The sequence below is a fragment of the Lissotriton helveticus genome, chromosome 7 (genome assembly GCF_964261635.1).
Source record: "Lissotriton helveticus chromosome 7, aLisHel1.1, whole genome shotgun sequence".
Lineage (NCBI taxonomy): Eukaryota > Metazoa > Chordata > Amphibia > Caudata > Salamandridae > Lissotriton > Lissotriton helveticus.
The window spans coordinates 1,076,310,684-1,076,334,693 of record NC_136068.1 but is presented as its reverse complement, the minus strand read 5'-3'; the positions used below and the strand labels follow the sequence as shown (position 1 = coordinate 1,076,334,693).

General features: G+C 45.2%; 1 protein-coding gene across 2 annotated transcripts in view; it reads right to left on the bottom strand.

Annotated features, from left to right (window-relative positions):
• Positions 1–24,010, bottom strand: part of SLC26A11 (solute carrier family 26 member 11) — a 249,507-nt gene that overhangs the window by 141,316 nt on the left and 84,181 nt on the right. For both annotated transcript variants that reach the window (XM_078654073.1, XM_078654074.1), the window contains 6 exons: positions 15,103–15,295; positions 14,899–14,984; positions 14,505–14,584; positions 7,789–7,931; positions 7,083–7,258; positions 6,805–6,877 (listed from right to left, as the gene is read on the bottom strand). In XM_078654073.1, the coding sequence (XP_078510199.1) occupies positions 6,805–6,877; positions 7,083–7,258; positions 7,789–7,931; positions 14,505–14,584; positions 14,899–14,984; positions 15,103–15,295 (751 nt within the window). The remainder of the gene's footprint in view (positions 1–6,804; positions 6,878–7,082; positions 7,259–7,788; positions 7,932–14,504; positions 14,585–14,898; positions 14,985–15,102; positions 15,296–24,010) is intronic.

The window sequence follows — 24,010 nt, the reverse complement described above, 5'->3', positions numbered from 1 at the left end:
GACTGTAAAAGGCACAGAGACATCAAAGTGTAAGAAAAGCTTATCATATGTTTTCATAGGGATGTCGGACAGATAGAAGACATAATCAAAGTACAAAAGACACACAGAACACTGCACCCATCACTACACATAAGGGTCATAATTGTGGCAGGTTTGCCATGTTCATCCTCCATCGGAAAGTGGTTGATGTTCTGTTCGCTGTATGACAAGTGAAGATGCTGAGAAAGATTGTCTGATGCCTCCCTATCGGCACCCCGAAAACCATCACACACACCCTTGTCACCAGCAAGCTGGACTATGGGAACACTCCATGCTGGGATCAACAAAAAACCTACCCGAAGCCTAGACCATTCAGAACTTGGCAGCCAGTATCACTCTCAATCTACCATGCTGAACTCACATAACACCTCACCTGAAGAAGTTCTCCAGGCTCCCTATTCACAAACAAGACAATTCAGACTCCTCTCCCACACTTTCAATGCACTACATAACAATGTCTTGGCAAACCTCAACAATCACATCTGCTTTCTCAAACCTTCTAGCCACATCTGCTCATCCGGTCTCCTTACTTGCACAAATCCCATGCATACAGAAAATCAGATTTAGACGTTGAGACTTCTCCTACATCACACCTACAGCACGGAATGACCTGACGCTCCATACAAGAGTCTCCTCCGCACTCCTTGAATACCACAAGAAGCTGAAGATGTGGCTTTTTGAGTAGTCCTACTAGGCTACTAGGCCCTAGGTGTGCCTAGACTGACACCTGTTTAGTGTCAGGACATCTTCCTAGGTGATAGAGCACTCTATAAACCTACATTTCAAGTCCATTACAGTCACAGCACTGCACATAACGGTGGTCGAGACATACGCCACCTTTTCATAGAGCACCCTGGATGCCAAACCCTAATGCAGTTAGTAGTTCTGGAAGTACTTTTTAGTTTGTCTTAGTTTGAAAAGTAGATGCGCTCACACAGTAAGAAGAATTCAGGCCAAGTCCTGAAGGCATCCTCGGATATCCCCCAAATAACATCTATGAACTGAAATGAGTTGGATTTACACAGCAAGTGTGATAAAAATGCATGAAAGACCTATCTTCCTCAGCCTCAGGTGGCTGCCGTGGGAGACGTTATTAAAGATTCACTTGGCCTGTATATGGTATTATTCAGGACTTTGGAGGAGACAGAGACACAAACAGGTAGATAAAGCGTAGCTTAGCCTAGGGATGTTTTTATATGGTTATGTGATCGATAGAAGGCAGATAGTCAACGTACGAAAGACAGATAGAACACTGCACCCAACACTACACACATGGGTCATATTTGAGGCCTGCCTGCTATGTTCCTGCTCCATTGGAACGTGGTAGATGTTTTGATCACTGTATGACAAGCACATTACAGTCACAGCACTGCGCATAATGGCGGATGAGAAATACCCCACATTATCTCAAGTACCCGGTATCCCAAAACCAAATGCCCTCAGTAGCTTTGGACATGCTCTTAAGGGAACTTAGAACAGTCTTTCTCAGCATGTTTACTTTAGTTTCAAATGTAAACATGCTCACACAAATCAAGGAATGTATGCCAAGTCCCAAAGGCATCCTTGTACACTCCCAATTTTAATACACAAACTGACAGGAGCTGGATTCAGCACAGCAAATGGGCTGAAGGCGCATGAAGGAGACATCTTCCTGAGGTGGACGTAAGTGTCATGGAAGGCATTAGTGAATGTTCACTTGGCATGTGTACAGTATCACTCAGGACTTGACAGTTAGTAAAAACTTAGTCTAGGTTTCTTTTCATTTTGGATGTTCAGAAGTTTGTTGCGGCACCAATATACAACATGTTTGGCAGTATGTGTGTAGAGGTCTGCATGTATTGTGCTTGTATGCAAGTTGGTCAATGTCTAAGTGACAAGTGATGTGACTGGTGAATCAGTCCTGTAGCTTAGGAATGTGATGGATCCTTGGATGTCATATTGATTTGAGTTTAATGCTGTGCTGTGTTGGGCCCTTGACTGTCAGTATAAATGGCAATGTGTGTGGCATGGGAAAGATATGTGAATGGCATGTAAAGTGGTTGGTGCTTGGACATGGCCTTACGACTCCCATGCAGTAGTCATGGGTTCTATATTCTGAAACTGTAATTAAAGCATGCTATTTGAACCTAGCAATCAGGAGGTGCTAAAACCAACCAGTGTAAAACTGTACTTCAATTATAGATGGACTTTGAAGGAACAATAACATGCCCTCATATTTTTGAGAAATTATCACACAGAGATGTCCAGGGTGGTGTAACATGTATTGATCCCACTCACTTACCCACAATGCCCTGCAAACTTCAAGCATTTCCTAAATGGCTAAAATTATGCACTTTTCTCACATTTCTGTGACCAGAACTTCCAGCGTCTCTGGGTACCTGCACAAAATTCTTAATACCCATTGTTTCCACATTTCTTCTGAGAAGAGCGCTACCCTGCTTGTGTGGCTCAGCCTACTGCACACAACACAAATGGTTCCTAAAAGCATTTTGGGTACACTGGCAGTGGGGTAGCTGTGGATTTTGGGACTTGGCTTAGCTCTTGTAAACCACAAGCGTTGACTACAAACAACATTTTTCTTTTTATTTCTATGAGGTAAAGTTATGGAATTTGTGGCAAATCACACATTTTGTTTAATAATCAGCATTCCCACACGTCTCCTGATAAAAACGGTAACAAACTTGAATGAGTGGGCCTAGCGTCTGCAATAAGTAAGGCCTCAAAACGCAACAAGCACAATCAATTTTTTCCACTCAAAATTAATGTTTTTTTGCAATGCAGGTAGCTGCGGATTTTGGGCCCAGATTAAGGCACCACCCAGGGAAACTTACCAAACCCAGACGTTTCTGAAAACTAGACTATGTGGGGGAGTCCAGGGTTTTGTAACTTGTGTTGATCTCCCAAGGATGTTTTACCCAGAAGCAGTTTCAAACCTCAAACTCTGACTAAAAACAAAAATTTTCTACAAATTTCTGTCAGGGAAAGTTCAGAAATCTACAAGATCCACAAATTTCATACCACCCAGCATTTCCATATGTCTCCTGATAAAAAATATGACCCCTCTTACGTGGCTGGGCCAAGCGAATGCAACACAATAGGCCCTAAAAAACAATGTGGAGAGATCAATGAGAGAAGTAGCTGTGGTATTTGGGCCCGGTTTTGGCTGTCACCCATAAAAACCTACCAACCACAGACATTTTTGAAAATTAGAGACCCAGGGAATTCCACTGTGGTGGACCTTGTTTGGAACCCATAATGTTTTCTTACCCACATTGTCCTGCAAACCTGAAAATGTACCTAAAAGCACGTTTTCCTTACATTCTGACATGTGGAAACTCTGGATGGTCGACATTTTGTGGCTCCTCGCAGAATCTGGAATTTCCTTCATCGAAATGTGATGAAAATATATGCTTTTGCTATAGTTTGAGGTTTGCAAGGGTGACTGGGTAAAAAAAAAAAAACCTTGAGAGATCAACCAAATTAATGCTTCCCTGGACGCCCCTAGTGTCTAGTTTTTAGAAATGTCCAGGTTAGTAGGCGTCCCTGGTGCCGCCTGAGTTGGGCCCCAAAATTCACAGCTACCCACATTACAAAAAAAAGGGTTGGTTTTTAGTGGGAAAATGTGACTAGCCCAGGTTGTGTTTTCGACCCAATCTATTTGCAGGCCCAAGGCTCACCCACGCAAGTGAGGTACTGTTTTCATTTAGAGACGTGTGGGAATGCTTGATGGAATAAAACTTGTGGGTCCCTGGGATGTATTGTAATGTAACCACAGAGTTCATGTTTGGGTTAGCTTCTGCCTATTAACTTCTAGTCCTCTGATGACGTTATTACAAGTTTACTTCTTTGTATTATTGAGAGACCTGGATTCATCTATGGACTCGTTTGTACTTATCCTGTGATTTACTGCATACTAGTATTGTACCGTTTCTCTATATGAAAAACTTGATAAATCGATCAAACAAAAAAATTATATTTGTGGGTCCCTGCAGACTCCCGAACTTTTCTTCTGAATATGATGAAAATGTGAATTTTTAGCCAAAGTTGTACGTTTGAAATGGCTTCTGGGTACAAACAAATCACACACCCTGTATTCCCCCAGGTGTCTAGTTTTAAGAAATGTCTGAGTTTGATAGGCTTCCCTGTGTGATGGCCTAGGCTCTATAATCCACATTGCACAAACCAGGCCTCTTTTAAGTGTAAACAATTGATCTGTTCATGTTGCTTTTTGGACCATATCCTGTCTAGGCGCTAGGCCCACCCACATAGGCGAGTACCATTTTTACAGGCAGATGTGTGGGAACACAGGCTAGTATAACATTGGTTTGTAGCATTTAGATTTCTCTGCATTTAGGGCTTCCAAATGTAAGCCCCTTTTCAAGAAAGAAGACATTTAGCAAAATAAGTTTCTAAATCATATTATAGTATTGGTACCCACATATTCAAAGGTGTACAAATAACCACTGTTCCTAAAACTCAGGATCTTCTGTACATTTCAGGAATCCAAAGGTTTTCTTCATACCCATTTTTCACTCTTATCATATGCTTTGCTGTATACTCGGTACACAATGAAATATTCTTGAACGCTGCAGCTTAGTTGTTTGCACTAGGTAGTGTATATTTTTGGAGAATCTTCAAAATCTATATATCCTATGACCAGAAGGAGCTATCAGATGTAGTGGTACATTGCTTTGTAAATCAGCCACCATAAAATGAAGTTAGAGATGAAAATGTCCCAAATTGCTATTTTTTCCTACTCATTTTAATAGATTTTTTTATTTCAACAGTTTCTTGAGAGATCTACACATATGACTTGTTGAATTCAGAATGTTGTCTATATTTCAGAAATGTATAGCTTTTCGGGATCACCAATGGGTTTCACACCTGTTGTCACAATAAACTGCAAATAGGCTAAAACCACAAAAAGTAGGAAGAATGGGCTACTTCTTAGACAAGTGCCCAAACCGTTTTTTTATACAGCTCTACTTGTTCCTGAAAGCTGGGAAGATGGTCATCGTAGCACAAGAAACCTTTAGTTGATGCCAATATGAGGAAGAGGAACAAAAACCATACACCTTCGTGCAGAGCCCATTTTTCGGTTTAAAACCCCCCCCCCACTATATTTTGGATATTTTCTCGGTTCCCTTTGGGGAAATCCATAAACCCTGGGCATATTTAGAATCCCCAGGATCTTTTATCAAACGATGCAAATTTGGTGTCAATGTTCTATATGAAGAAAACAAGTTAAAGACATGAGCGTAAAGGAGCCCAAATAGAAAAACAGGGGCTAAACACAGGGGTGGGAAAGTCTCAGTGGTTAAGGAGTTAATCTGACTAAACCCCACCCATTTTCTACTAATTATTCCCCATTTTCCCATTACTACCCCCTGTTCCTTCCATTTAATGCTAAAACCTATACTTACATGTGTGGAGATCTCTGCCACCGGGGAAGAGATCTCTGTAGAGAAAAGATAAGATGACGCAGAGTAGGCCTCTGGCCGGAGGATTGTGGATTGCATTTTGGAGAATGTATATAATTCGATTTTATGTACACCTAAATGGCTTTTGTAAATAGGCCACCTGAGCTGTCTTGTACTCGTGTAACTCTGAGGCTGCTACAGGGTGCGGAGTGAAAGGGTATGCAATAATCATGTGGGCTACCGTGCGAAACAAAGAGGGGAACAAGAAGTCATTGATCCAAATGTGAAGTCAGTGATGTCCAAAGGAAGATAAGAAAAGGTACGCTTTTAAAGGAAGCACTTATTGAAGGAAGTGCAATGAGTTTTATTTTTTATATGGACCATCAAAAGCCTCGATAACAAAGCAGACTGATCAGAACTGGGGCTAGTAAGGGGAAAGTACAGACACCTACCCTTGCTTTCTAATAAGCAACAACTGAAGATGCAGATCAGCGGCAAGTCGTGCAGCAACTGAATGTAGTCATGTTGGTGAAATACCTGATGAATACTCTTACTTAAAACCTTATTTCACCTCAAACTACGCTACTAATTCAAATATTCCAGAGCTGAAAAGAAGGGACTCCTGTGACATAGGTATATCAAATGACTGGATGCAAAATTCTGAATCCGTTGCATCTGTTATGGCAGGTAGGCCTAGGTGGAGGCTTTGCGATGAAATTTGTTGAGGTCATAGCTTCTATGATTAAGCGTGCCATTTGGTGAAATGTTTTTTCTTTTAGGGTCTATGGTGGAAAGGAGTGTTCTAGTAAATGGCCTATAGGATATGCCTATGAGGAGCACCACATACACCATGAAAAGACATCTAAAACTGTATTACATTTATTTTACCAGTGGTTTTGGAAAAGTTTTACATTCTATCTCATGATGGCCTCAGAGATCTTTGGGGAGGGAAATCATTCATTGTAGTTACATACACAGATAGCTTGTGGGGAGGGGCCAGTCCATTAACTAGTGAGGAAGGACTCTGCTGATGTATTCTCTCATAATATGATCCACAAAGGTGACAAAGTCTTAAATAACAACTGTGCAGTAAAGCTTGATGGCCACAGCAGGGTCAGACCTGGGCATCTGACCAGGAAGGATTGTGGTACCCGTTATGAAATGACTTGATTAATAAAATGCACGGATGAAGTGGGTGACTTTAAAGTTCTCATTAAGTTGAGGTATTACAGAAATGGAAAACAAGGCCAAGAATATTTTTAGGAGGACTGAACCTTTAAATAAACCTTTAAAAGAATAAATGTATAATGGGATTCTTCTTGCGAGATCTTCATGAAACACTTACCAAATGCCTTGGCAATGGCAATGCTCTCCACCAAACCCATGAGGGGCACCACGGCCAGCCCGGCTCCTAAGTCCTAGGAGAGAAAGCTATGTGTCAATAGAGTTTCTGAATGATGATTTCATGCCATCTCCAGGTTCCTCCCCAGGTTCCTCCCCTACCCTTCCCCATCTCAGTCTCTGAGCACACCGTACAGAACTGTCTGCCCCACCCTTCAGCAAGGGTTATCTAACCATATTCTCTGTATTCTGGCTCACACCTGACATTCAAGTTTCCCTCACCTGTACCATTTGTGTGAATGGGATGGTGCCGTTGGAAGTCTCCTCAAAGAACGGAGGCAGCTGAAGACTTGGGAGGCCCTGGGCTGTCCTCCCAGTTAAAATAAAGGGCTGGTATCCCATCACTTCGAAGGAATATGCTACCAGGCCTGCCACAATAACCACCAGGGCATTACGGGCTGAGAAAACACAAACATGCCATAAAGAGGGACAACAGGTGGTACGTATGAAAACAAATGACACACTTACTAGTTTGCCTGAATGTGTGTTTTTAGGTGTTAATGACTGTGCAAGGTGCATGACTGTTGAGTATTTACTTTCCCACGTTCACCATGAGCAGAAATAGCACATGCATCAGTTGTTAAATTGCACAAGGAATAGCACATATAATGAATTGATCATATTCTGAAAAGTAGGGCACACCACGCTCATTAAATCCTTTATCTAAACGGAAACTGCCAATTCATGACACTTATTCATACAGGTCCCTGGGAGATCACCATCGACAAGATATAAATACGGATAGATTTTACAAAGTCACCAACAAAATAAGCAGTTCTCTGATCCTGGACCAAAGTACCAAGCCAAAATATTACTGCCGTCAGGTGAATTTGTTTATCCTTTCAGAAGAAAGTTAAAAGGCAAACATCACATGTAAACAAGTTCAGCTCAACAGACGAATCTCAGTATATCAAATAAAAGCATAAACCTGTTGCTGTCACCCAGACAATCAGATGGCATAACTTGAGCCAGATAGGCAATCCTCGATGTGGTCTGGGTATGCGGCCCTTCATCCAAGTGAGCACCAGGAGCAGTACCAAACAGATCAAACCCAACAAGATATCGGCAACTCTGCAAAAAAAAAAACCAAAAAAACCCAATAATGTTATATATTTATATATAAAATTGAAATCATGGTAAATGAACGATGAGCGAATGTATTCTTAATTTCTTTTAATTTGCAGAAGCAAAGGATACAATTCATCAGATGATCGCACATGGTAAACACCCCAGTTAAAAACATGAGTGCTGTAAAGATCTAGTCCCTGGTATACTGGAGGGCCATGTGAGAGTCTCTATGCCAAGACTAGACTTGTGTTGGAGAAGGTACGCGTAGAATCAAACTAGTGGAAATTAGTCTGGAACTTCAAGACCACTTCCTCTAGACTCACACGTAGCAAGCCCAAACCAGGAGGCATAAAGATGATTTATGCCCAGTAAAACAGACTAAAAAGGATATGAATGTGCGGCACTGCCCGATGTATGTCTCACATTGTCGGAGTTGCAGCCCTCCTCTTCTCGAGCTCCAGTGAAATAGTCCTTTTGCTCAGCTTGGGGATGCTACTGATAATCACTTTACTGTTCCATTAAAGAGCTGTTAAGCACTGAAATTTTGAACTTTACAGCCCAGTTGGTAATGTCTTGAGTTGATTGGCGATTGGGCGGGTGCTAGGTTTTTGAGATCACAACCACCCAGCGCACTACTTTCTCAATCAGACCTTTAACATATGACTTTAAAACAGGTTTCCTAATTACCATCACAATATCACTCATCGGAGAGTGATATTAACACATTCTCAACTGACGATCCCTTATTGCATTTCTTAGCAGGAAGGTATCTCAGGAAATATTGGAGTTGCACCCCTAAAACCACCTCTGTGGTTGGGTCTGTAGGAGGTCAGTAAAAGCAGCAGTGGATTAAACACGCCTAGAGGAGGACCTTTAGCAGGATTAGAGATGCACTGCATAATGTTGAATCCCCAGCAAAGCACAGTGTCATGGCTGCCCCAAGGAACTCTCGTGTGGCCTTCCTGTAGAGGTTAATAGTGGACAGAGCTGCAGAGTGAGCAGCCATGAAAGGATGTCTGACTGGAGGTGAAGGCAGCTACACTGTTGAAGCACAGCAATTGATTTAGTCAGAGAAGCAGCTATGTGGTATCCTCTACTGAGTGAGCAGATGGCTGTGGCCTAAAGCATTCACACAGGGTTACAGAAACTGGAGAAACAGTGGGTTCAGTTCGGTCCACAACCGATTTTACAAGATAAACACAATCCGCAAATTTTAATATTCTCAGACGGAGCCCTAGCTTACAATGTAACTAGTTGCAGGGTGTCTAAATTGTAGGTAATTTGATCTATGGACTAAGAATGTTTGTTATTAGTGGAACCTGTTTGCACTCTCACTGGCATTCTGCAAGATGAGCTTTCTGGTCTAATGCCTTGTAAAGTCTGCATGGTTTCGCTCCTACCAGTTAAAGTGACAACATGCACTGTCCCACCCATCTTCTAATGGCGTTTGCTACTAAAGGTTCCTTGCTCCCTGGTGTGTCTACAGAGGTGATCCGCATTTTCATTATTGTAACTATGGAATACATTATTGCTGGGTCTGGCAAAGAGAACTTCTAGTTGCAGTCAATCTCTGAAAACATATTTGTTTTCTATTTGTTTTAATATGTCCCACTCGTTAGGTCTGGTGTAAAAATAGTGTTTACTGCCCGACTGATCTTTTGAAAATAATTTTCACTGACTGGCTTTTTTTGCCCACGTTGGATCTGACAAATGGACATACATTCATTGCTCGGAGACTCAGGCAGTAAGAATGATGGTGGCATTTTGCCACTTTGCATCAGCCTCTACATCGGGATTCAGGACGCAAGCAAAGAGGCAATGCAGCCCCTCTTCATAGACATTACTGTGTGCCTTTGGTGTACATCTGTCATATGTACTGTGGGCTATTGCAAGATAATACCCGAGATGAAGGTGTGGGAGAGGTCCATCTCCATCTCCCCTTCCACAGGCACATCATCACTTACACTCCAGGGAAGGCAGAAACAATTGTGAATGGAGGTGAGGGAATCAGAAACACAATTGGCGCTCTGCAGGTAGCAGTAAGTGAATGATTCCTGATTGGCACTTCCTGACAGAGACACCGATCCCGAACTGCCTTATTGTGCCTCTCGGTTTGCACCTGATCCATTTTTGTTTTTTTATAAAACACGTTTTTGGGCATATGTTGACATCTAAAAGACATTCACAGTCATTTATTGTGAGGCCTAACATTGCAACATTATATCCTTTGAGAATACTAATCACGTCTGTAGGAAACCGGCTTATTATTTGAGGTAAACTGCACACTTCAAAGAATAATTTCAACCCTTGTCAGAGTCAATCCTAAAAAGTCACTAAATTAACCTGCGCTCAACCCCCTCGTAGCTATGAAACGGAGCAGACAGGCTTAACTCAGGGCAATGTGTGAAGTATTAGGCCGTACCAAAACAGCAATAAAGTTAAAATGCAAATCAATATAGATCCCAAATCAAATTAGGAAAATGTTATAAACAAAGGGATAAATTCAATAAGGGGACCCAGAAATATCAATTTTTAAACAGTTAAGTAGAAATAGCACCAAGAAAGAGTAAAGTGCCAATGACAGTCAATGGTTTTGGTACCAAAGTGCATTTTCAGGCCAACCGTGTTGGAGCCTGTGTCAGAAATACCCAGTGGATTAGTCTTGTTAAATGTCAGTGAAGCAGAAAGTTTGAAAAAGTTTCTAAGTCCCACTGGTCTGGAGGAAAAGTTTTCAAGTTTCCAGTCTTTCTTCTGGTACATTTCTAGAGCCCCGAGGACATCAGGAGAGGCACTTAGGAACTCACTGGGAGTTAGGCAGAGGTCAACAGCATAGTCCAGTCTAGGTTCAGTTGCCAGGAAAGGGCCTCTAGCAGCTGGTTGTCTTCATGCAGTCACATCGGCGATCGAGCCAACTGACCCTTGAAGTCCACCTCTTTGTCCTGGGTAGGTACAAGAGGGAGCAGGCCATGTCCTTTACGGCTCCTCTCAGCTTACAGAGAGCAGGTGCAGTCTTCTCATCTTCTGAAGGTCCAGAAAGAGTTCTGAAAAGGGTGCCTCAGGATGCCTCTTTTATGCCTATCACCAACAAGTGGATGTGGGGACTCCTGGCACCTCCCTAACCAGGAGCAGGCCCCTAGTTCCTAGTCAGCTTACCATGCCCACAAACATGTTTACTATGCCCATAGATACAGCAAACAAGTATTTGCAAAGCAATAGGTCTCGCATTTGCAAGAGTTAGAGCTATTGGTGTTGTAAATTAAAATGTATTTTTTATGTTTTTGTTTGGTGTGTAGTGGATGTGTGTGGGGTGGGATTATGTGGGTTGTATTGGAAATGTTAGTTGTACAATTGTGTGGAGTGGAATTGTGTGCACGGAGACAGCTCCCACCTGGGGGCACAGAGGGGAAACAGAAAACAGGAACACTGGAACGCTTCACAAAAAGGCCTCCGTAGTTTAAAAGGAACACAGGTGTTTTCATAGAAAGCGGATTATTGTGAAATCATTGCGAGTTCAGGAGCTGAACAAATTGCACACTCTGGAGCTGCCATCGGAGAGCTTTTCATACAGCTCAGGTAAACTTTAAAGCTTGATGATTGTTATTTCGTAAGCAGGATTAGCTTGTTTCCAGCACACGGACAACATACATCTAATTTAAATGGACCCAGGGCGAAGGGCACAGACTTGAGTTTAAAAAACGTTGCCACTACTGCATAATGAGGGCCATGTAGGTGACTGCAGTCCCTCTCAGGATCACACTCACTATTGCACTGCTGGATCCCCGTTTGCATGCACACAGTAAAACTGCTGCAGCGAGAGAGAGAGAGAGGCTTGCAGGCATGATTCTATTGCTGCAGATTGGGGCACACCGGTAGGTGAGGGGGGGGAAGCAGAGACACTGACAACCAGAAGTGTGTGAAAAAGGCCGCTTTTATTGGAATCAGGTGCACGTATAACACATCCCCCTTGGCCTGTGCCGAACAAAACTACTGCTCACTAAATAACAAACTGCCTAACAGCCCCCCACCCCCACCCCTAAATGTAAGCCCGAACATTGCAACAGTAATACAACAACATACGCTCATCAACCTGCCCCTCTACTAAATGCCCCTACTGACCTCCATGACCCCAACCCCCGCTACCATGCAGTCCCAGGCCTCCAGCCACACCACCCTATTTCCTTAGGACAGCGCCCCCACAACGCACCTGTTCCAGCGACAAAAAACACAACCGCAACCCTAACCAGTGCACCATCAACCAACAAAGCCCCTCGGGACCATGTCCCCGACCCCCCCCGCACAAAGGGAAAAAACCCCGGGACCATGAAATTAAAAAACCCTTCTAAAGGGAGGGAGGGCGGGACAAAAATTGCTAAGACCTGGCTGCTGTGTCACCGCACCACAAACAGTGCGCGGTGACACAAAATGGCCGGTTATGTAGACCCCAAGCCCAAAAGAAGCCCAAAAGAAGCCCAAACCGCCCAACCAGCCCAAAGACGCCGCTACGGCGAGCCCCTTATGCCAAGCTTCCCCCCCCCCTCCCCCGGTGCCCCAAACTTCCCCGGGGGGGCGAGCCTCCCGTTGGTCGGCCACCCCCCCAAATCCCCATTGGGGCACACCGGTAGGTGAGGGGGGGGAAGCAGAGACACTGACAACCAGAAGTGTGTGAAAAAGGCCGCTTTTATTGGAATCAGGTGCACGTATAACACATCCCCCTTGGCCTGTGCCGAACAAAACTACTGCTCACTAAATAACAAACTGCCTAACAGCCCCCCACCCCCACCCCTAAATGTAAGCCCGAACATTGCAACAGTAATACAACAACATACGCTCATCAACCTACCCCTCTACTAAATGCCCCTACTGACCTCCATGACCCCAACCCCCGCTACCATGCAGTCCCAGGCCTCCAGCCACACCACCCTATTTCCTTAGGACAGCGCCACTCGAAAGTCGATTACGACTTTCGACCCCCCCCTAGGACTCCTGTCTCCTGGGATACCTGACCACCCCCAGGGCCCCATCTAAAGCCTCCTTTAGCTGCACTACATACAGCTCCATGCCGTACCTGGACAGGTGAACCCCATCCTCCTGGAAAAAATAGTTTGCACCATAGCGCAACTCCGGGTGCTCCATCCTCCCCACCCCCTCCCTGGCGCAGAATGCCCGCATCTCGCGATTGATCTTCCTACGTGCCCTGTCTATTGCCCCTGGGCGCTCAGCTCCCCTCCACACCCGCCTGGGAATAAACTCCGACCATATGACATGGCAGCCCAGAGTGAATGGGATTAAGGAAAAGTTTAATACTGAAATTAAAGCACATATGGAGACTGATTTTTGCACACTGACACTGCCATACATACATGTTTCTGCCCTGCCTCACCTTGCACTCGGCTCCTTTTACCCTCTTGCTCTAGGCGCTCTGTCCTTGCACACAATGATTTGCTCTGCAATGGCCGCCGGCAGATGTTGGAAAATGAAACAAGATGTTTAGGAATAACAGGGTAGGGTTACTGGCTATGGCCATGAGCCCGCTGTTTAGGCTCCTATGCCCCTAGGTCCTGGCACCAGCGCTGCCCTTGCATTCTGCCCTTCCTCTGGCAACGAGAGGGAGGGAGCTAGAAAGAGATGATGGGGAAGCGGAGGTCTTGCACAGGTATCAGAAACAAGAAACACAAAAGCAGGCGCTGTGCTGCAACAAAGCGCAGCGTCTTTTATGTCAAAAGTTATACACATGGATCATAAAATGGGCGCCATGGTGATTAAAAAAAGCATGACAGTGGGTGCCGTGTTATACCATGACATGCGGCCGTATACAAAAAAGTTCTCATTCAAGGCCACCCTGCTCTCGCTGAATGGCAGCGCGAGCAAAGCACGCACCCTGCTGTATACACTGTGTGGCGTGCCGTGCATAAAAAAACCAATGTGCAGCCGCCATATTTAAGGAATAAAGCATAGCGTGCCGCAGTGGAACAATTAGAGGAGAAGGAGCAGGAGAGGCGCCAGAGGGTTATTTGGAAGAGCTGGGTGCACACGGTCAGAAAGGCACTTGAGAACTGCATGCTTAAGAGTCACCCTGGGAGCCAGGCCATGCACCATGAGCAGCAAAGACGAGCAGGACTTGTGCAGCAGTGCAACAATTAGAAAAAATAGTTTTCTGCAGACCAGATAAAGAATGGAAGCGGAAAGACACTGTAGTTAGACGGTGTTGTTCTGCAGGAAAAACGGAAGTGAGGTGTGGCTGCCTGAACCAATTAGGAGGCAGACATAAAGAGCGACACTGCACCGAGAAGGCAGCAGGCGGTAGCAAAGTTCGGTATCGAATACAGCAGGTCTCCCAGACAGTGCATGCGCGCTGCCTAGGCATTACATAAAAACACCAAATAATCCCAGAGGCCTGGCCTCATTTGAGTGTGTATGTGTTTGCATATATTTGCACATTAAAGCTAAACCTACTAACTTTACCAATACTTTCTTATTCTGTATGCAAGTTTCTACTGTATCACTTGCTGAAACGCTTCCCCCTTAAAATCACAAGGTTTTGCAGAAGTTAAAAACTAAATAAAAAGAAGAGCTTACCTCGTCTCACCGATTTTTTGGAATGTGCAATACACTTGGAGGAAGAACTGCTGTGGAATGCCCTGGAGTCCCAGAATGTTCTATTGAAATACAGGGTAAAATTATAAATATTACAACACAATGCATCACCACTCAACCATGTAACATTATTACCAGCACCGTCATCCAACTTCACCATAAACCAATATGCCAAAAAATGAGCAACCATCAGTACAGCAGTCTACCAATGTAGTCCTAGTCCCGTACTCCCATACAATCGCAGTGCAAAATACTGGCACCCAGCAACATACACGCACAGCTAACTTGATTATAAATCATTCAAACCCTCTGTGCACGTTCTCATTCTACGTTAGCCCCGAAGGGAGCACAGAAATCATGCTACTGACCAACTCACCTTGACTTGACCAAAGCCAATAGTAAGCGAAGCAGCCAATGTGAATCCTTTGATGACAGGGAATGAAATGAACTGCAGCAAGAATCCTGGATTGACAAACATTGGAAAGTTTTTTTTAAGTGAGTGTGGAGTTAAATCAAAACCACCAAGTGCCCTTATTACCAGTGTCATCAAGATAGTAAATGCAAGTGCATAATATCTTACCAAGGTGTAAGACAGCCATGGCTAGCTGAATGCAACCAGAAAGGAACGTCAACAGGACAGCATAGGTGGGGTCCTTGTGTGTATATAAGAAGACTAAGAGAGACATGATGGCAGTGGGACCAAGAGTAATGTCTTTGGATGTGCCCAGAAAGCAGTAAATGAAGCAGCCCATAAAAGACGAATACAGACCATACTGTTCAGAAAGATAAGCACATTGTTAGTCGAACAGTGACATAAATGTAAATCATACAAAGATAAGAGAACTCATTGTTAAAAATTGACATTGTCATAGACTACTTATAGGACGTGGCGATCAAAACTAAGGACAACAACATTGAAGTAGGTTTGTAGCATATGGCATTTGTATTAAAAAAAAGCCCCAGCTCCATTTAGAATGGATAACAGAGGTAGGCAGACGTTGATGGAAAAATATTTAGCGAGATGTGGTTGACTCTTTAAAAGTTTTGTTTCTGATAGACACCATGAGTTTCAAATCTTTGGGTTAATTAAACATTTTTATATGTACAAGTAAAAAGCTTTGTTTCAAATTAAAAGCACTTTAACTTAAGTATGCTTTTATTTCTCGAATACCGTGACAAAAAAAAAACTCAAAAAGGTTGATACTGACATCGATGATTCAGTAAGAAATCATGTCTTGAAATGGTTGGTTTGTTGTGTTTCAATTTAACTTTAAGTAATTATGATTCCAACAAATTCAGAAAAAAAAGAATAAAATGCGCGATCATGATGTCGTGCTGTGAAAAGCTCATCACCTTGTTTATATTTTTATTGGTTTACTGTAAGAAATTGGGTTATTAGTTGTGCAGGATGTGAAGCCTGCGCAAGTAATAGGTCCACATTTGTCACTGCATTGGGAACCAAGCACCTCGTTGTAGCACTTGACTTGGTCAAGGCAGCGAAGCAGAGCAGTCCAAGGTCTACTTAGGGGGGGAGGGGTGATATGGGCTTGTAATTGCCATTCGCTGCACTCAATAACACTCAATAGATTATTTCAAGTCAGTGCTGTTTCTTTGAAAAATAAAAAGTACATTTATTACACACACTAATAAATACTACACATTAAATCACAAATATGTACATTAGGTAGGTCTAGATACTTTAAATGACATTATAAAATTCCATTTGGCCTATAATGGGTCATGACCCGTAAAAATACAATACCTCCTGTCCCCAAATAGAACATCACTGTATTGAGATGTCATTTGAAATAAAGCAGGCCTATTGGCTTTGTTGAGGGGGTCTCCACAGTATGGGAATAATAATCACATTTTAAAAATCATCATCAGATCAATGGAATCAGTAACCATGTTTATACACAGTCATTGTTATATATAAAAAATCATTGTCAGGAATATACTTCAAATAAAGCATTGACGTGTCCGAGTCTTTCTTTTACACTTCAGGCCACATAAAATGCAGCCATAGGACCAACCTCTAGAGATCCCTGACCTCCAAGCTGGAGAGTAAAACCTCCAGCCTCAAGAGTGCTTAAAAAAGGCTGAACTTCCCCTTGGGGATTTGGGTTTCTATGCCACAGAAGGCTTATGGCCAGGTTGAACTTCTCCTGGGGTTCAGATTTCTATGACCCCCCCCTGTCTGCCTGGAGACTTATTTGACCTCTCGAGGCTGGAGCCCTTGCAAGTATTTCCAACAAAAACTCTGAGTTAATAATCCAGTATTCTTTGCTGCTGTTTTTTTTTTACTTCAAAAAAACATTTCAAAAGAGAATGTGCTCACTATACGTCATCATACTCTATCATCTGTTTTGTGTATGACTTTCACACATAAATTGAGAAATATGGATGTGGCAGAACGGCCAGAATTGCCACCTTCAGATATGGGGAATCAGATTAGAATCCTGGCTGAATCTGACTTTCTGTCATGTACTCTGTTGCTCATGTAAAGTGCTCTAATGCATTTGGGCAGTGTTTATACACACACCTGCACACAAATCATCCATGAAAACAGGAGGACGACGAAAGTCGAGTATCTGTCGCGTAAGGTCAGGATGTGCCTCTTAATCTTATCAGACTTATAAGGTTTTCATAACTGATGTACGTGCAGTCCTTTATTCCCAAATTATTTGGGACTTCATTGATAAATCAGTTTTAAACACTTGCCTCCCAGCAGCCAGGCAGAGGAATTTTTTTCATGGACAATCACATATTTCCCGCTCTTGCTTCTATAATCTTCCACTAGTCTAGATGATGGCCCTAAATCTGCAGTGGATCGAAGCGTCGACACCCTATGCTGTCTGATGATTAGAGTTCCATGCACTGTACAAACTTGTATACTTTTTTTTGCCTGTTCTATCGCTGCCTAGTAATATCCACACTATAGCAATGGCTAATTGCCTCTCACGTCTGATCAGGAGCGAAAAGTACTATTTTCTGGATTCTGCTATATTGTATATGTTTAAGACAATGCAAGTTGACCATGTCTCCTGAACAAATTATTTGTACATTATTTTCTTTGTGTCATTACTGTTTTGATACATTGGCAATTCTATACTTGCATTTTTTAAATTATGGTCCATCCAAAACCACTGTGTGTTCCTAGACAGCTGGGATGTTCCTGTCTAAAAGCCTCGGCTAGCCTTTTCAGAGTTAATCCCAAATGATCATCTGGCAGCCTGCTGGGAGTTGTAAATTACTCCCAGGGAAGGGAAAAAGGGTCTTTGCTCGGAGGATGGCCTGTGGGGTGTGCCCAACAACTGCACAAAGGGGCATGAAAGGGGCATCCCCTGACACAGGCTTAGTCCTGCCCTTGTCCAAGAAGCCAGAATGTGATCAATCCAAGTGGGGGGTGGAAACCTGTCCCAGAACTGGCAAGGGGAATAAAAGGTCTGCCATGTTGGATTTTGAAATGGCAGTACACTGTGGGATAGGTTAGGGCCAACACGCCCATGAAATGATGTCAAAATGGGTAGGGTTTCCCCTGCGAACTTTTTCCCAATTGGGCAGGGAGTCACCCCCCACCAAAAGGCTAGTGCCAGGAATAAAAGTTAAACCTATAGATACCCTCCCCAGAACACTGCTGAACATAAACGTTTTCGATGATTTAAAAAAAAAAAAAAAAAGCATTTGCAATGCAATAGGTCTCGCAGCATTCAAGTTTGAGTTATTGGAATTGTATATGACAATGTGTTGCATGAATTTTTTTGCAAACTCTGTATTGGCTGGTGGTGTTTGTGCCCGGTGAAAGCGTGCACTGACGGATGGTGGTGTTTGTGCCCGGTGAAAGCGTGCACTAACAACTTATGGTGTCTGTGCCTGGTGAAAGTGTGCACTGACGGCTGGTGGTGTGTGCCTGGTGAAAGGGTGCACTGGCGGCTGGTGGCGTTTGTGCCCGGTGAAAGCGTGCACTGACGGCTGGTGGTGTTTGTGCCCGGTGAAAGCGCGCACTGATGACTTATGGTGTTTGTGCCTGTTGAAAGTGTGCACTGACGGCCGATGGTGTGTATGCCTGATGAAAGCGTGTACTGATGGCTAGTGGTGTGTGTGCGCCTGTTGAAAGTGTGCACTGATGGCTGGTGGTGTGTGTGCATGGTGGAAAAGCGTGCACTGACATGTTTAAAAGTAAAGTGCGCCATACTGTGATTGCTACAATAGTTAATTGTGGATGTGTTAACAATTGATGCGTGCACTGATGGCTGGTGGTGTGTGTGCCTGTAGAAAATGTGCACTGATGGCTGGTGGTGTTTGTGCCTGGTGGAAGTGTGCACTGCCAGCTGGTGGCGTGTGTGCCTGGCGGAAGCGTGTACTGACGACTTGTGTGCCTGGTGAAAGCGTGCACTGACGGCTGATGAGGTGTGCCTGGTGAAAGTGTGCACTGACGGTTGGTGGTGTGTGTGTGTGCCTGGTGAAAGCATGCACTGACGTCTGGTGCTGTGTGTGTGTGGTGGAAGTGTGCATTGATCGCTGGTGGTGTTTGTGCCCCGCGAAAGTGTGCACTGAAGGCTGATGGTGTATGTGTCTGGAAGCGTGCACTGAAGGCTGTTGGTGTGTTTGCGTGGTGGAAAAGTGTGCACTGACATTTGTTGGTAGGCGGATATGTAGACACAAACGATAGCCAATTGAGTCTCGAGGTAGCAGGGATAGTAGGGACCCTCCCTGCCGCCTGCACTATCTAAAGAAGAGGTGGAGCGCAGTCCATCGACGTAAGAAGGATCAAGTGCTCAATTAGCCATTACAGCATTGCTCGTCGAGACCTAAAAAACGACCACTTTCAAAGTACATCTCAGTACAGTGCTATAAAGTGCCCTATTAACAGCAAAACTTCCACAAGTTAAAGAAATACACTTTTTGAACTCTGAAGAAAGTTTGTCATATGTTAAGTAAGCTGTAAACACCACGAGACCTAAAAAACGGGAGGACAGCATATCCAGAGTAAAAAAACACAGGAGGTTCCTGAACCTTGGCCAATCAAGTCTCCTGACGTTGTTGTGGAAAGAACATGTAAGTTTGCCTCTTACATGTTCAGCGGATGAGAGGACACAGAATGGACGACGTGCTGTGCAGAAACATTAAATTAGTGTTTATGTTTTGAAAAACAGCCGCTAACCAGAGTAGATTTTATAAAGCGTTTCCACGGTTTCTGTTAATTCGCGGGCTGGCGATTCCGACATTACATGTGCAACAATGTCACGAATATTCTGCAAATATATATATTCCACGTGAAATATGGATATCCTATACTAGCCCTGCACAAGGATTCCTAGGGGCGAGTAGAAATTGAATTCTAAATTTAAGTAAAGCTACAGCAATTTATTTTTGATTAAACATAGGTATGCTTGTCCACGAGCATTGCAGGTTAGCCAAGAGCACTTTGCATGCTGGGCCTTGTAGTTTCTATTTACACAGAGTAAGCAGGAACTGTAGGCGAGAGTGCTTGCTGTGCGCAACAGGTGTCTTGAAACGCCTGGCTAGATACAATATAACACGCCGGGAAAGAAGAGACGCAATGGTGGTTTTCTGGTGTTACTACATCAAAAACACGTGACTCATGATTTCATTATCTTACTGGACCATGAAAACACCTGTTGAATAGGAGTACAGTGATCATATGTAGCAGAAAACAGTAAAGGTAGTCTGCGGAGCATACTTCAGCAGGAGCAGGTTATGTTACTCTTGTGATTAAAAGTCTCTTAATCTATGCAGGACTGGCTTTCTTTTGTTTTTAGACAGTCGGCTGACAATAGTGCAATGTTTACTAAGATGTATCGAAAAACAAGCATCTTTGGGACATTTCCCACGGTAAAGTGCCTGTGCACAGAAACGCGCCTGTGTCTTTATCCCTTTGGTCTCAGGCACTCCAGAAGCAGCCGGCTTACAACAAAAACACACTTGTCATTTTTGGGCGGGCAGATCTCTCACCTTATCCTTGGTTTTCAGGTACCTCTGGGCAGCCTGCTGCGTGAAGTCCCCCACCGTGAGCTGCCCATCCTTGCAGGGCACCACGACCAGCGTCCTCCCGAAGGCGACTGTCACCTTCATGGCTCCGTCAGGAGGAGAGGAGCCCGGGGATCATTAGGGAGGTCTCGGAGGGACTCTAGAGGGGGCTGGAGGTGACAGTGGAGAGAAAGTGCACCGGGATGAAGAGGCTGAGTACCGTGCGGGGAGGGGGTGGACGCCACAGGTGAGAATGAGCAGGACACACACATCTGTTGTAATCAGAGTCACTCATACTCACAAGAGGGACTGCACCGAGCGGTTGGTCTGCACATATTACGAGCTATAATGAATGCAGCTGGCGGCACTAGGCGCTATAGATACATACACATCTGTTGCAGTGGTAATCAGAGTCACTCATACTCACAAGAGGGACTGCACCGAGCGGTTGGTCTGCAGGGCCTCGGCCAGCAGCCGCACCTGCTCCAGGCTGCCCACCACCCCCAGGTTGAGGTTGAGCTGGGTCAGGGAGTGGGACTCGGCCAGGCCCCGGCAGACTCGCCCGAAGTCCCGGTCGGAGAGGTGGCAGCCCCGCAGCGAGAGCAGGCGCACCGAGTTCTCCCGCAGGCTGTCCACCACGTCCTTCACCTCGGCGCTGGACAGGCTCTCCCCGGAGATTTCGATGGAGCCGGGCAGCATCTTCATGGGGTCCGGGCTCCTGCGGCGGAGATCCGGGTGCGGCCCGCGGGTCACAGGCTCGGCTCCTGGGAAGCTAGATCAGTGGGTTATGCACCTTGGTCGCCGCCCCAGGTGCATAACCCACTGATCTAGCTTCCCAGGAGCCGAGCCTGTGACCCGCGGGCCGCACCCGGATCTCCGCCGCAGGAGCCCGGACCCCATGAAGATGCTGCCCGGCTCCATCGAGATCTCCGGGGAGAGCCTGTCCAGCGCCGAGGTAGGGTGACCAACCGTCCGTAAATTTCACGGACAGTCCGTAATTTCGGCCGTCTGTCCGTTGTCGGTGAAGGATTCTTTAACGGACGCCATTTGTCCGTCATTTTAACAGGGCACCGGTTGCCCCACCCTAAAGCCGGCACAGCTTGCACCTACCTCCCTTCTTCACTCCAATGCTGCACCAAAGCTCCTCAGATTCTCAGCAGCATTGGAGAGGCACAGCGGGATGGCAACCCTCACACCTCCAGCCCTTGATGACCTGTTAAGAGGTGCTTCGAAGGTGACTGAGAGGGAGGGGCTACAGGTTCAGGAGCAGCGACATCTATTCACATGCAAACAGCCATGAATGCATCATGTCTCTGCTATTTAGAGGGGGGCTCACACATTCCATTTCTGCCCAGGGCCCCAAACATCCTAGACTCGGCCAGATTACACCCCTGATTACACCGAGGCAGCATGTGCTTCTCTTCACCGAGCTTAATTACTGTCACTAAGTTGTAAGCAAACCTCGGTTCTTCAAACATGCAGTCTATAATGTAATACAATAAAGAAATGGCACAATCGCACCCACACTGATTAACAAAGTATGGAGGACAATCAGTTCAATCAGTTCTCTTAGAGTATCTCCTGTAAGTACTGTACATCACTGTGGGGGATGGCATTTTAGACAGAGAGCCTGTCTTCTCGTTGTCTTGTGCAGGAGGGGGAGACGAGCCCAAGATGATACTAGAATACTGCATGCCCACCCCTGTGCCCACCCTGGTGGATCCTGTTCCCTCTCCTGTGATGGCTCCTGCCCTCCCCTCAGTGATGGCTCTTGTCCCCCCCATGTGGTGGCTCCAGTCCACCCCCCGCCTGTGATGGCTCCTGTCCCCCCATGTTGTGGCTCCAGTCCACCCCCGCCTGTGATGGCTCTTGTCCCCCCCTGTGGTGGATCCTGTCTCCGCCCTGGGTGGCTTCTGTCCCAGTCCTGGAACGGCCCCTGCAGCGAGGGTGAAGTTCTTGATGGGCCCCTTCTCAAAAGGGCTCAGCTCAAAATTAATATGGAAAGATGAGAGAGTAAGTAAGTGAAGGGATGGGTGAATGGCTGGATGAATTAGTGAAAGGGTGAATGGATGAATGAAAGATTGAATACATGGATAATGAGAGAGGATGGATGGATTGATGAGTGAGGGGAAGTATGGAGAGAAAATGAAAATAGCTGGATGGAAGGAAGGGTAGCTGGATGATGGATGAGGGGAAAGATGGATGAGGGGAAGGATGATGGATGAAGAGAAGGATGGATGGATGGATGGAGGGGAAGGATGGATGAGGGGAAGGATAAATGGATGATGGTTGGGATGGATGGATGGGTGTGGGGAAGGATGGATGATGGTTGAAAGGAAGGATGGATGAGGGGAAGGATGGATGGATGAGGGGAAGGATGGATGGATGAAGGGATGGATGGATGAGGGGAAGGACGGATGGATGAGGGGAAGGATGGATGTATGAGGGGATGGATGGATGGATGAGGGGATGGATGGATGAGGGGATGGATGGATGAGGGGATGGATGATGGATGGGTGGGTGAAAGGATGGATGGGTGGGTGAAAGGATGGATGGATGGATGATGAGGGGAAGGATGGATGATGAGGGGAAGGATGGATGGATGGATGGATGATGAGGGGGTGGGTGAAAGGATGGATGATGAGGGGAAGGGTGGATGGATGGATGATGAGGGGGTATGTGAAAGGGTGGATGGATGGATGATGAGGGAATGGATGGATGATGAGGGGGTGGGTGAAAGGATGGATGGATGATGAGGGGAAGGATGGATGGATGATGAGTGGGTGGGTAAGGATGGATGGATGGATAGAGGGGAAGGATGGATGGATGGATGATGAGGGGAAAGGATGGATGGATGATGAGGGAAAAGGATGGATGGATGATGAGGGGAAGGATGGATGGATGATGAGGGGAAGGACAGATGGATGGATGGATGATGGGTGGGTGAAAGGATGGATGGATGGAGAGTGGATGGGTGAAAGGATGGATGGATGGATGATGAGTGGGTGGGTGAAAGGATGGATGGATGATGGGTGGGTGAAAGGATGGATGGATGATGAGTGGGTGAGTGAAAGGATGGATGAGTGGGTAGGTGGATGGTGGGTGGGTGAAAGGATGGATCAGTGGATTGGATGGTGGGTGGGTGAAAGGATGGATGAGTGGGTGGGTGGATGGTGGGTGGATGGATGGTTGGGTGGATGATGGGTGGGTAGGTGGATGAGTGAAATAATGGATGGATTGATAAGTGCAAGGGTGAATGAATGGACATATGAGTGAAAGGGTGGATGTAAGGATGGATGAGTGAGTGAAAGGGAGGGTAGATGGACAAAAGGATGAATAGATGTGTGAAGGAGTGAAATGATAGATTGATGAGTGATAGGGTCAATGGATGGATTCATGAGTGGATGAGTAGATGGATGGATGGATGGGTGGATGGATGGATGGAAGGAAGGATGGCTAAGTGAAAGGGTCGATGGAGAGAGAAAGGGAGGATGGAT